Source organism: Aulostomus chinensis, chromosome 18 (genome assembly GCF_037954235.1).
Source record: "Aulostomus chinensis isolate RoL2024-O1b breed Wild chromosome 18, RoL_Achi_v1.0, whole genome shotgun sequence".
Taxonomy (NCBI): Eukaryota; Metazoa; Chordata; class Actinopteri; order Syngnathiformes; family Aulostomidae; genus Aulostomus; species Aulostomus chinensis.
The window spans coordinates 19,795,150-19,808,596 of record NC_141337.1 but is presented as its reverse complement, the minus strand read 5'-3'; the positions used below and the strand labels follow the sequence as shown (position 1 = coordinate 19,808,596).

The 13,447-nt window shown below is 48.9% G+C and overlaps 1 protein-coding gene across 2 annotated transcripts in view; it reads left to right on the top strand.

The window, feature by feature from the left end:
- LOC147245588 (junction plakoglobin a-like) overlaps window positions 1–13,447 on the top strand; it is a 92,431-nt gene that overhangs the window by 48,225 nt on the left and 30,759 nt on the right. For both annotated transcript variants that reach the window (XM_086186068.1, XM_086186069.1), the window contains exons 9-12: window positions 1,848–1,967; window positions 2,316–2,534; window positions 9,044–9,196; window positions 9,399–9,518. In XM_086186068.1, coding sequence (XP_086042194.1) covers window positions 1,848–1,967; window positions 2,316–2,534; window positions 9,044–9,196; window positions 9,399–9,518 — 612 coding nt within the window. The remainder of the gene's footprint in view (window positions 1–1,847; window positions 1,968–2,315; window positions 2,535–9,043; window positions 9,197–9,398; window positions 9,519–13,447) is intronic.

The window sequence follows — 13,447 nt, the reverse complement described above, 5'->3', positions numbered from 1 at the left end:
AGCGCCCGTGTGTTGATTCCCACAGTACCAGTTTGCCGGCTGGCAGTTCTTGATGTCTTTGACAGTGTACTGCTCGTCTCATCGCCCTGGCTGGCATTTTCTTGCTCACCCGTGGTGTTGCTGCAGAGTCTTGTTGGAAACATGTTCACCCTTGCTGATGTTAGGTCCTGTATGCAACATCCTGGTCAAGCACCCGTCTAGAGACGTCTGCAGGGTTGTTTCGAGGGTCCAGTATTTGTTGCCATAGAGGAGAGCAGACTCTATTGTTCCATAGAAGAAGCTGAGTTTTATTTGTCTGGGGAAGTTGGAGTTCCATACGCTGGCCATGCTGTTCAGGGCTGTCTGTGCCAGTGCTGTCCTCACTTTAAGATATTGCTCAGTTGAGTTGACCCATGAGCCCAGGTACTTGAAGCCCTTGACCTCCTTCAGAGCAGCACCTCCTTTTGCTGTGAGACGTGGATATTTCGATCGGATGTTATAGTGATAACTTTGGTTTTCTTGGCATTTAACCAATGGCCACCCTTGGCACACTCTGACTCCATTCTACTCAGGAGCTCCTGTGATTCTTCCACATAGTCAGAGAGCAGGTAGATGTCATCCTAATAGTCCAGGTCTGTCTGGACTACTTTGGGAAGTCGGCTCAACCTCCTCGGTGTTAGGGTCAGGCCAAGACCCTGCTCTCATCCAACGATGGCCTTCCTGTACATAGTCCAGGACTATGATGAAGAGGAAAGGGGCCAGGGTGTCCCCTTGCATTACTTAAGCCAGGATGTCAAACTTCTCACTGGTACCGTCTGGGGTCATCACCTTGGTCTTTGTGCCTGCATTCATGGTCTTGATTGTCCAGAGTAAGTTGGAGAGGACACGGTAGGCCTTAAGGATTTTCGTCATCACGCCTCTGTGGATTGAGTCAATAGCCTTTTTCAGGTTGGCTCACGCTCAAAATTGCAGCGTGTCTCCTCCACTTTACTCCTTGCCGCCATGACCTCTGGGTGTTGAGACCACAAGGGGGTTCTGGCTCTTTCCAGCACTGGCACACACAGCCTGATTGCCTCTTCGTTTGCTGTAATGAATCTACTGTACTCAGTATTTGGCCTCACTCCCATATCCAGCTGTGAAAGAGTTTCCTCACCTCTTCTTTGTATCTGGTTTGAAGGCCAGGGTTGGTGGAAAATGCCTTCCAGTCATACCGGATCCTGGGGCTTGGCTTGGGGAACCTGAGGCTTAGTCGCACCCTGCTGTAGACCACTCCGTGATCAGAGCCCACAGAGCTGAATGTTCTGTATGGCTCAGCGTTCAGGATGGAGTTCCTCTACTTTTGCCACATGAGTATGTAGTCCAGCTGATATAGCACACGTGTTGACCAGTCCTTGAAGCTCCATCTCTTGCCTGTTCTCTGTTATTATGGGATGGCGATGAGCCAGGTTGAGTGATGCCAAAAGGGTAATGCACCTTCAGTCTTCAGGGAGCAAGACTGGACATGGGTTTCATCAATTCTTTGACTGTTTCTCTGCAGCTTTGATGCACAAATGTCACATGATTCTGGCTTGCTGTCCTGCTGGTAAACATTCATAGTATGAGCCAGCAGGAAACCCATGGTGGTTGAGTTGAAGCCTCCTCCCACTAAATGAGTCTGCAGAATTTGTCTGGATATCCAGGGAAGGTTCAGTTGCTGTTCTCAACCCTCTTGAGTTCACAACAGTAAGAGCTTTTTCTGGGGTTGGACCCTGTGAACCGAGAAAAGTATCATGGGAGAGAGACATGAGAGAGACAGAGCTGAGTGGGGGCATGTCCCCCTGCTGGATGGAGTTTGTCCCATATCATGCCTTCTTCTTCTGTCTTTCTAGGAAGGGTTAGATGGTCTGTTGCAGATACTCGTCACTCAGCTGGGCTCTGATGATGTCAACATGTTGACCTGTGCAACAGGAATCCTGTCCAACCTCACCTGCAACAACTCACGCAACAAGGTAGACATGCAAGTCAGCTGGCATCTGAGCTGGATGCTGATGATCATGGTTAGGGTGGAAGAGAGAGAGAGATGGGAAGAGAGAGAGGGAGGGAGGGGGATGGAGAGAGAGGGAGGGAGAGAGAAAGGGATGGAGAGAGAGGGGGAAGAGAGAGGGAGGGAGAAAGATGGAGAGACAGTTCACAGTTGAATTCCTTCTGTTTTAACTACGAGAATGAATCAATGTAGAAAACAACAGAATGTAACATTGTCTGTGGGGGGAGACATGACCTTTAACCCCCACCTGCTATTCATGGTTGGTTCTTTTGTCCAAAGCATCAGCACCAGCTTTCTATCTTTTATCCCTCAGACTTTGGTAACTCAGTATGGTGGTGTGGAGGCTTTGATCCATGCTGTGCTGCGTGCCGGGGAGAAAGAGGACGTTGCTGAGCCGGCGGTGTGCGCCCTGCGTCACCTCACATCCCGCCATCATGACGCTGAGCTGGCCCAGAATGCAGTGCGGCTGCACTATGGTATTCCTGCGGTCGTCAAGCTGCTGGGGCAGCCACACTACTGGCCTGTGGTAAAGGTGAGTGGAGGAGAGGTTTGGATTTCAAAGTCCCTTTATTGCCCCATTATACCAGTCAACTTGAATCACTGTGAACTCAACAATTGAAGACACAACAAAAATTACAAGTTAGATATTTACAAGGAGCTCTTCACCTCCCCCACAGAGCACAAAACTCCCCAAACAGCCCAGATACAAATAAAAGTCACCAAAGTGTCCGTTAGCCTATAGCCGGCCTCGCAGAGGTCGGAGTGGAGACTGGCTGACTGTAGGGTTTTGGTCCTGATAAAGCTGTTGTGGAACAGGGGTTCCTCGTAGAGCCAGGAGCCAGGAGGCGCCATCTGGTCCTGTATTACACTGAACATCTGCCAGGCTTGCAGCACAAGGTATAAAAGGGCGTGAGGCCCATGAAGTCCACATTGCCCAGCTACAGCAAGAAGAGGTGTTGGTCATATCCTAGACGTCCCGCTCTTCTCAGCAGGAGCTGCGACGTGTCACACCATCTCAGGCCGCAGCAGTAGAGCAGCGTCTGGGACAACTGCAGTCTGAAGGAAGCTGTCCTCCACTGGATGTTAACAAGTCCCTGACCTCCCTCAGCCACAGGCATGTAGAGGGCTGCTGCTCTGATCCAATGCTTCCCGGACTAGTAGAAGTCTACAACGCTCTCTGAATGTCGTCCATCAGGCCTCTGGGTGGTGTCAGAGCTGTCAGTTTGTGTCAAAGTGTCAAGGCAGCCAACTTATTGAAAACCAGGACCCTCCCCATACACGCCAACTGGGGTAGCAGCCATTTCCATATAGACAACCGAGTGTTGTGCACTGAAGAGCGAATTGGTAAAAAATAATGATAATCGATAATTATGGATATAATTATTGATTATTAAATAAATTAATATTAAATATTAATTATTCGAGGCACCACCCTGATGAGTTCAGGGAAACTAAACTACGACCAAACTTGTAACAGTTACCAGTCTCTAACAGAGTTTATCCACTAACAGTCAATATTCTGTGACATTAACTACCTAGGGACAGCTCTGATGTTGGAGGGGGAGATCAGAGCACTGGCTGTTGCTTAGACACGTGACCACAAGTTTGTACACAAAGACACTACGACTTCTCTCTGATAATAAAATGTATTTATTAACACAGTGCATCAATCAATCAGCAACACGTTGGTATAACGGTTTTCTAACCAAAAGACACAAGTGATAATGTGTGTGTGTGTAAGCGTGTGTGAGTGAGGGAGTGTGTGTGTGTATATGAAAGAGAGAGTGAGAAGGGGAGGGGGAGTCTGGTTGCCTAGCAACCAGTTAGTGTCACAGTGGGGCTAGCAGCTAGGCTAGTTAGCTGAGGCTAGCTAGTCGCTAGTTAGCACCATGGAGGTATAAAACATGGAGCGGTTAATTACTAAGCTGAGCCCTTAGTGAAAGAGAGAGAGAGATAGAGAGAGGAAAGGACAGAAGTGAATCCAAAATTGTGTGTGTTAACACACTTGTGCAGTATTAATAACAGGTAACACCTTCTTGAGATGTCACGGTTATTAATAACTAAAGTCAATAAATCACGTATAATGCTATGTAATATCTGCTAATTACAGGACTTCCTTCACATAAACAGAGCATTCATAGACATCATACAACACAACTAAGCTATTTCTCTGCCCACAAAATGCCTAGTTAAAGGAATCCTTACTTGGTCCGGTGGAGCGGTAAGGGTTTCAATCTCCGTGATCCAGAGCAGGTCGGCTCGGTTCAGAGGGCAGCAGAGCAGCGGTGGGGCAGCCTGCAGGGTCTGCTGGAGTTACTGGTGGAAAGGTGAAGAAGCTGGAACAAGCTTTCTTTCACCAGGGACCAGTTCACGCGGATTGCGTGGCTCGACGGTGGCTTCTCTGGACGAGTGGACAGGAAAGAGAGAGGTGTCCTTTACGGAGTCTCTGTCATCGCTATACTGCCAGCTCAAGGCCCAAAGAGGAGAGCCGAAGGGAACCGAAGAGGTCGAACCTTTCGTGCGCTGTAGTTTTATGTGGTGAGGCAGATGATGTCACTTACCGTGGGATGGTACTGGCTCTCAGCCAATAGCAGTGCGTCACGCGAACTTCCGGTCAAACAAGCACGAGTTCTTGGGGGGGGGGGTCAATGGCCAGAGTGAGCCCCCCCTTCATGACCCTTTGTTTCAAGAACATGTGGTCACTCAAATGCAGGCTTCAGAAAGGGGTGTCAGGCCTCACAGGCCGAAAGCCTTTCCATCAGGTGGATTCATTGTCACATCTCTGAATTAATCTCTTGACCTGGTTGAGTTGGCACAACACAAGTATGCACTTTACTCCCTCTCAGAGTAGGGGCGCAGAACAGATTCTTCTGGCCGGTACCAAGGCCAAGGCCAAGGCCAAACAAGCCAACCAAGCAAAAGCACTGCGACCCCTGCACTCAAGTTAGTGCATAACTGAGGATGCATAGACCCTCCCACCACAACCCCCAGTGTGTCTGGTCAGAGGCTGTGGTGTGGGTCTCCTGTAGGAGCAGCACATCTTAACTTAACTCAAACCTCAAACCATACTGAGTCACCAAATTACCTGCACAGTATTTTGGACCAAATATAAACAAAGGAATGGAAAAAGCTTCCCTGATCCCCTGAAACCAGCTCCTTAACACCTGAAACAGCTGACAACCGAGGACACTGAACAATTAAATGCTCCAGGGTCTCAGTCTGGTTACAGAACATGCATCCCTCCCTCACTTCTGGATCCACTTCCAGCTCTCCTCAGCAGCAGTTGATCCGTATCAAGCCAGCCTGGGCCAGAGTTGTACAGAAGCCGTTGAGCAGTCAGGAGTCGAAACGCAGTAATTTTTGATGGCATGTTAATCAGCCCCTGTCCTCCTTCAGCCACAGGTCGATAGAGGGCTGCTGCCTGGACCCAGTGCTTGCCAGACCAGAAAAAGTCAACAACGGCTCTTTGAATGTCCTCAACCAGACTTTTTGTTCATGTCAAGATGGTGAATTTATGCCAAAGAGCAGAGGCAACCAAGTTGTTGGCAACCAGAACTCTTCCCCCTACAAGGCAACTGGTTTATCAACATCTCATTTAGCCAACCGAGCGCACACTTTCTCCTTAATTCTCTCCCAGTTTTTTGCCTGAAATCCTTCGGTGCCCAAAAACACACCCAGCACTTTAAGCCCCTCCTTCCCCCTCTTTCATACAGTGACAGGGTGCAAACACTGAATATTCTCTTAGCTTGTGACAAAAATACTGACATCATCTGCATAGGTAGATATAGTATAAGGATGATCCAGACTGGAGAAGCCTGGCAGTGAGAGACCACTGTGTCGACAACTCAACCAGCACCGCAAAGGCTTGATAGCTGATAGCTATGCTGCCTTATCCCTCGCTGCACAGGGATTGGCTGACTCAGCCCTGCCCCCGTCTCCACCATGCATTGTGCACCACTTTAAAGTAAACCTATCCAAACCAAAACCTATCACCAACACCAAATGCCCTCAGTGCCGAAAATAAATTAGAGTTATCCAGCCTGTCAAAACCTTTTTGCTGATCCAAACACACAATCCCAACATTGACATTAGCATCAGATCTGCAAACATCAATCTTGAATCAGGAAAAAATTTTCAAAGATTGTCCTGTCAGGGGGTGGCATGGTGGTGCAGTGGTCAGCACTGTCGCCTCACAGCAAGAAGGTTCCGTGTTGGAGTCTAAGCTTGGGCACGGGGTCTTTCTGTGTGAGTCTGCATGTTCTCCCTGTTCCTGCGTGGGTTCTCTCTGGTACTCCAGCTTCCTCCCACAGTCCAAAGACATCAAGAGGGGACCAGGTTAATCCAGACTCTAAATTGACCATAGGCGTAGCTGGGAGTGCCAATGGTTGTCTGTCTCTATGTGTTGGCCCTGCCATGGACTGGTGACCCGTCCAGGGGGAAGGCTGCTGGGATAGGCTTATGCACGTGTACCCCTGGTTGGTAAACACTGCCTCAGAGGCCTTAGATCACTTTCTGGATGTGACATTCAAGAAGTCTGTCAACATCAGCGATTCCTTCAGTGACACTGACAAATTCATTAAATCTGTTGATGTGATGAAAAGACTGGTTGGTTTTGACCTTCTGGGTGAGAAGAAGTGCTTCCGCCTGAAAATCACATTACAACACTGACAAAAGCAAATATTGGTAGAACTTCTCAAAGGGTGAAAAATTGACATGATCAAACATAAATGATGGGAGGGTTACGCACAAAAGAGCATTCATTTCTGAAATCTCTGCTCAGAAAGTGTTGATGTGCTGTTTCTGCAAGAACGATGGGGTAGATTGGAGTATGTGGTGGGGTGGCTCTTACACCCTCAGCCACACGATTGATTGCAGTGCAGGTGCAGCCATCCTGTTTAGATCATCTGCACACGCAGTAGTTTCATCGCAAACTGTAGAGGTGAAGCATCCAATGTTGATCATCAGAGCCGAAGTAAAGAGCTCGGTTTTCTGTTTCGTCAACATCTATGCTCCAAACCTCGGGCGGGAAAGGTTGGCTTTCTTTACCCTGCTGGAAAAGTAGCTCAGTAAACACCATCAGGATCAGCCAGTTGTTGCCAGGAATTTTAACTGTCGAACCCCACCCACAGCAATCTCGTCTCATTGATAGCATCATCACACAATTGGACTTGGTAGACACACGGAGGGTGAAGCATCCACAATCCAGGCAGTAGACATGGGTGAGGGCCAGCCGTGGCAGGGTGATGGTAGGTCGACTAGACAGGATTTACATTTCCAACATTCTCAACCCCAGACTAATTCACAGCAACATTGGTCCAGTTGGCTTTACTGACCATCATTTTGTTAGCGTAGGCATGGTCAGTTCACCTGGTGAAAGGTTCACGTCTTGCTGGGCTTTTAAAAATTAGCTTTTGCAAGACAGCTTTTTCTGGCGGAGTTCCAAACGTTTTTGGCAGCAATGGTGTCTGAAAAAAATCCAATTTTGTTTCTGTGAGGCAGCGGTGGTTTTTCTGTCAGCTGTATACCTCCCACTCCACTGCTGAGATCAAGGCTACAGTTCAGGAGCTTGAAGCTGACATCAAGAGCATTGAGGAAGAATCGTGTAGAGACTCTGATCGCAACATGAGTCCTGTGCTGCAGGAGAAGAGGTTGGAGTAAAGCTCTTTTCTACAAGAGAGAGTGAAGGGCACCCTAGTCAGGTCTTGCTTCCTCCAGCTGATTAATGTGGATGGTCTGAGTTCTTTCTTTTTCAACCTGGAGAGTTCAGAGGCACAGAGGAAGCAGATGACCTGCACAAGATTCCAGGAGGCAGAGTGACCACAGACCCTGAACAGATAAGGAAACACACAGTGTGGTTCAACACTGACCTTTTTGAAGCAGAACAATGCAGCTTGGACTGTCATGAGGAGCTTCTGGAGGGTCTTCCTCAGCTCAACAGCTCGCTGCCCAGGAGGAGAAAGCTCCTCTGGGCAGCGAGCTGACTCTGGAGGAGCTGACAGCTGCTGTTGACTAGTTGGCTTCTTGGGGGGGGGGCACCTGGTATCGATGGGCTCTCTGTTGACTTTTTTAGGAAGTTTTGGGGTTTTCTCAGATCTGACTTGCATGCTGTTTTGCTGAAGTGTTTTAGAGTGGGCTCTCTTCCTGTTTCCTGTCAACAGGCGGTTCTTTCCCTGCTTCCCTGGAAGGAGATTTGAAAGTACCTAAGGACTGGAGGCCAGTTGCCCTCCTCTGTGGAAACGACAAGGTTCTGTCCAGAGCCTTGTCTAATAGACTTAAGGACTTTCTAGGAATACATGTGGACTCAGATCAAACATATTGTGTTCCTGATAGGACAGCCATCCATCCATTTCCTTCTTCCTATCCTGTTAAGGGTCGTGGAGGGGTGGAGCCTATCCCAGCGGCTTCGGGCGAGAGGCAGGGTTCACCCTGGATGGGTCTCCAGTCCATCGCAGGGCCAACACATATAGGCAGACAACCATTCACACTCACATTCATACCTACGTTCAATTTAGAGTACTCAATTAGCCTTGTCCACATTTGCATGTCTTTGGACTGTGGGAGGAAGCTGGAGTACCAGAGAGAACCCACGCAGGAACAGGGAGAACATGCAGACTCACACAGAAAGACCCCGTGCCCAACCTGAGACTCCAACACGGAACCTTCTTGCTGTGAGGCCACAGTGCTGACCACTGCACAGGGAGAACATGGAGACTCACCCAGAAAGACCCCATGCTCCAGCCGGGGCTCCACCCACAACCTTCTTGCTGGGGGGCCACAGTGAGGACCACTGCTCCACTGTCCTTGCGTGTGTGCGTCGTCTAGAACACCAGGAGATGACCGAGTGCCAGGATCTGGAACCCTTTGGCCTTTAGTCCCACTTTCCTTTGACATGGTGCATGTCCGAGACATGCAGTGAGCTGGAGTCACAGCGGTCCATGTGGTGCCGCCATCTGGAGCCTCCATACATCTAGCTGTCTTTATTGCTAACCCCCATTCTTCGTTGTGCCTGTCCCCCGTCCCCTCTGTCTCTGTCCCCTCCAGGCTACGGTTGGGCTCATTCGGAATCTGGCGCTGTGCCCAGCCAATCAGGCGCCACTCAGGGAGGCGGGAACCATTCCACGATTGGTAAACCTGCTGCTGAAGGCTCACCAGGACACTCAGAGACACGCCTCCTCCGCTCAGCAGACCTACCAGGTCCCACACACACGCACCCACACCCACACACACACACACACACACACACACACACACACACACACACACTGTGTCCTTTTACATTTATTTAATCTTCTCACCTGAAGCTTCTCACCACGCCTCAGTGGTGGTAAAGGGGGAGGGGTCAGCAAATTGCTCCTATGAAGACTCTTTGTGTCTGCTCTTGTCAACATGTTAACAGGACGGTGTGCGTATGGAGGAGATCGTGGAGGGCTGCACAGGAGCGCTTCACATTCTAGCCAGAGACCCCATCAACAGAGGAGAGATTGCCAGCATGCAGACCATCCCGCTGTTTGTCCAGGTACATAGACTAGTGACATCATACTGGTACACAGGTGGTGGAGGAGGACCGGACATGTAATTCTTGCTGAGGGAGTTCCATGTCTTCCCACAAGGCCTTGGGGTATCCAGAACTTATGTTTGGACATGCTGGACTAGCTTTGTGATTGTCACTCCTGGAGGATAATTCATAATGCATGAATAAAGATTATCTTCAGTTGGCTGATGATAATCGCATCAGTCCCACTGGTCATCAGGTCCACTCACTGCTCCAGGATGCCTGAAAACAGTTGCTATCCACCAGTGTTTTGATATTCAGATCTCCGGAATATTTTTTTCTTTTGATACAAAATAACTGAGCATATCAAAAGAAAGATCAAAGCGTCTGGCTGAGTTTTGGGGGCTTACTTCTCCTGTTAAAATCATTTTTAAGGAAGTTTTCCTTCCAGAGCAACATAATCGGCTGGGTTCAGATTGTGAATCCTGTTGAGGCAAATTCAGATTGTTGATTAAAAACAAACAAAAACATTTCCTTGTAAGTTCATCCATTCTTTTTATTCATTGATTGATTTTAATCAATCACTCTCATTTTCAGACAAAATTGACATTCGTATAATAAGTGATTTCAAAATTAAGTTGATTTGGTTTTTATATTTATTCAATTTTTCTCATTCTTGTACAGTTACTTTGATTGCGTACTACAATCTACATTCACGGTGCAGTGTTCAACACTTTCACATCCTGGCCTGCAGGTGTCTCCCTCCCTCCTGCTGCACTAATTTAGTCTCCTGGTTTCCAAGTTGACCCAACTAACCCAGTGTTACCAACTTGTCGACTTTCTCGCTAATTCTGGTGACTTTTTAAATCCTGTTGATGACTCTTATTGTGAAAAGCATCGAGAGACAAATCTAGTGTCTTTTTTTTTGGTCGTGGTTTCTGTGAAAACGAATATGGCTGCGGTGTTCAGCAGCTCCCCCATCCCAAACCACTCACGGGTGGTCAGTCTCACTCACAGAAGTGTCACAGGGGATCTGCTGCTGCAGTCAGAGACCTGCAACGCTCCACGTCCAGGCTAGAGATAAATTGCTGTTCCTGCTGTGGCATACAGGATAGGGTAATAAATATATTTCTTTACTATCATACAAAAAGAAAAAGAAGACGGGAAAAAACATAACATTGGACTCACACAGCCACAGCTCAGTCACTCATTACCCACCTTGTCTATTGTGTGTGCCTCTGCCCCGACAGCGTCAACTACATCCAAATACATCCACCCATCCCTCCATCCATCCATCATCCATCCTTCCATCCATCCATCCATCCATCCATCCATCCATCCATCCATCCATCCATCCATCCATCCATCCTTGCATCCATCCATCCATCCATCCCTCCATCCCTCCATGTTCCCCCTCTTCTCCTGTTCAGGGTGGTGGGGGTGTAGCCTATCCCAGCAGCCTTCCCCCTGGACAGGTCACCAGTCCATGGCAGGGCCAACACATAGAGACAGACAACCATTGGCTCTCCCAGCCACGCCTAAGGTCAATTTAGAGTCTGGATTAACCTGGTCCCCTCTTGATGTCTTTGGACTGTGGAGGAAGCTGGAGTACCAGAGAGAACCCACGCAGGTACAGGGAGAACATGGAGACTCACCCAGAAAGACCCCGTGCTGCAGCCGGGGCTCCACCCACAACCTTCTTGATGGGGGCCACAGTGAGGACCACTGCTCCCCATGCTGCCGTCAACTACATCCAGATGGCCTGTTACGCAATTCTATTAACTTTTAGGACAGCCAGTAGCGACTTCCCTAACTGAGGAGTTGGCAACACTGAACTATCCACATGTGATCAGAGGTGGAATAGCAGAAATAAGACAGATAAGTCATGTGGTTGAGCTCGTCACCATGGTGATGATGTCACACACAAACTATAAATAACAACAGGAACCCATCAGAGACTAAAGTTGCAAACTTGAGCTTTTGCTATTGTTCATTGGCAATTGTTAGCTTAGCTCTCCATCAGAAAGTGGCCCACTCAGTATGGCTGTTCAGCCCCTCCGGTCCTCCAGCTCAGACCAGCGTAGAGGTGCCGAACCAGTCCTAACCCTCACCTTGCTGCTTTGTTGTTCCGACAGTATTTAAGATGCTCACGGAACAAAGCCTCATGTTTCTCAGATGTTTCTCTGGTTAATCAGCACCTGCAGCTCCTAAGCTTCTGGTCGGTGAGCTCACACAGATTCACCTGATCCACCTGATACCAGCCTGCTCACACTGTTGGCTCAGAGACCCTAACCATCTGGAATGCAGATATTAGCAACATTTTGGTCCCTATGAAATTATTTTACCACTATAATTTTTTAAAGGACAGCGTGACTCGAAGGTAGCATGGCAGTCTAGCAACCAAAGGGTTGCTGGTTCGATCCTCACTTCCCCTGGTGACCATGTGCAAGTGTCCTTTTCAGATTTAAATTCAGATTCTTTCAGATTCAAAAGACTGTTTATCACCATGGGGGGCAATTAAGGGAGCAAAGAGTGTTACAGTGGTTACACAACAACAACAACAACAACAACGCAACAGCACACTAACATACATGAGGTAAGGAAATGCAAGGAAGTCCACACCACCCGGGGTTAGCAGCAGTTGCTTTGTAAAGTTCATGATAGAAGTAGTAGTGCAGTAAAGGTAGTAGTGCAGTTGAGGTAGTAGTGCAGAAAAGTAGTAGTGCACAATAGATAAGCATTATTATATCAATGAATGAGAAGTACTTTGCAAATATTGTGGTATGTCCAGGGTGAATCGTAGCATGAATCGAGTATAAATACAGTTGCAGCACATACAGGAAGTACAGGCGTACACTCGGTGTAGGACAAGTGGCCAATGGCAGTCTTGTGGGTGGTACTAGGGGTCAGAGTGCAGGGAGGTCAGAGTTCAGGAGGAGGTCAGCCTGGGGGACAAAGGTGGATCTCCTACGCTGGGAACTGCAGGCCGGACACCGGAGCCTGGGACCGGATGGCAGCCTCTCAAATGCCGGGAAGAGAGCATGGGAGGGGTCCTTCAGGATCTGGGCAGCCATGCCACGGACCTGCTGCTCATACACAGCCGTCAGGGAGCGAATGGGAAGTCCAGTAATCTTGGAACACACCTTGACGATGCTACGTTGGTGGTTCTCTTCCTACAGGTTAATGAGTGGAACCAGCAGACCACCGAGAACCATAAGACTGATTCAATAGATTTGTAGGAGAGGGTCAGAAGGATCTTGCTGCTGACAGAGAAGGAGTTCAGTTTCCGCAGCAGGTACATTCTCTGGTGGCACTTCTGCAGGATCTCCTCCGTGTTAGAGGAGAACCTCAGGAGGTTGTCAATGACGGTCCCCAGATGTTTGCACTCCGTCACAGTCTGCACCAATGACCCATGGATCAGGGTGGAGACGGCAGCAACCATCTCCCTCTGTCCTCCGGAGAAGGTCACCACCATCTTCTTGGTCTTGCTGACTTTAAGCTCCAGCTGGGAGGTGGAGGTGCCACACCACTCAACCAACTGCTGCAGGGCAGGTCGATGGTGCTGGGTGGAGCCAGACAGGAGGGACAGGAGGGACAGGAGGGACGACTGTGTTGTCAGCAAACTTCACCAGATGTCAGTCGGGTTGAGGTCCTGCGCTCATCAGTGTAGAGGAAGAAGAGCAGGGGTGAGAGTACTCAGCCCTGTGGGGAGCCTGTAGAAGTGGTAAGGAAGTCAGACAGGCTGCTGGTGATCTGGACTCTGTGTTCTGTGGGTGAGGAAGTCCACGTACAGGTCCAACAGACCTGTAGGCATCAAGAACAGAGCCACAGCGTCTGTCCAGTGTCCTCCCCAGGCGGGTGGTGCATGAGATGTATTGTGTGAAGCCTTTCAGGGATTTGTCGGGGTTGCAGTGGTTTAAGTCCCCCAAGATGAATTTAGAGGAGGCCAAGGA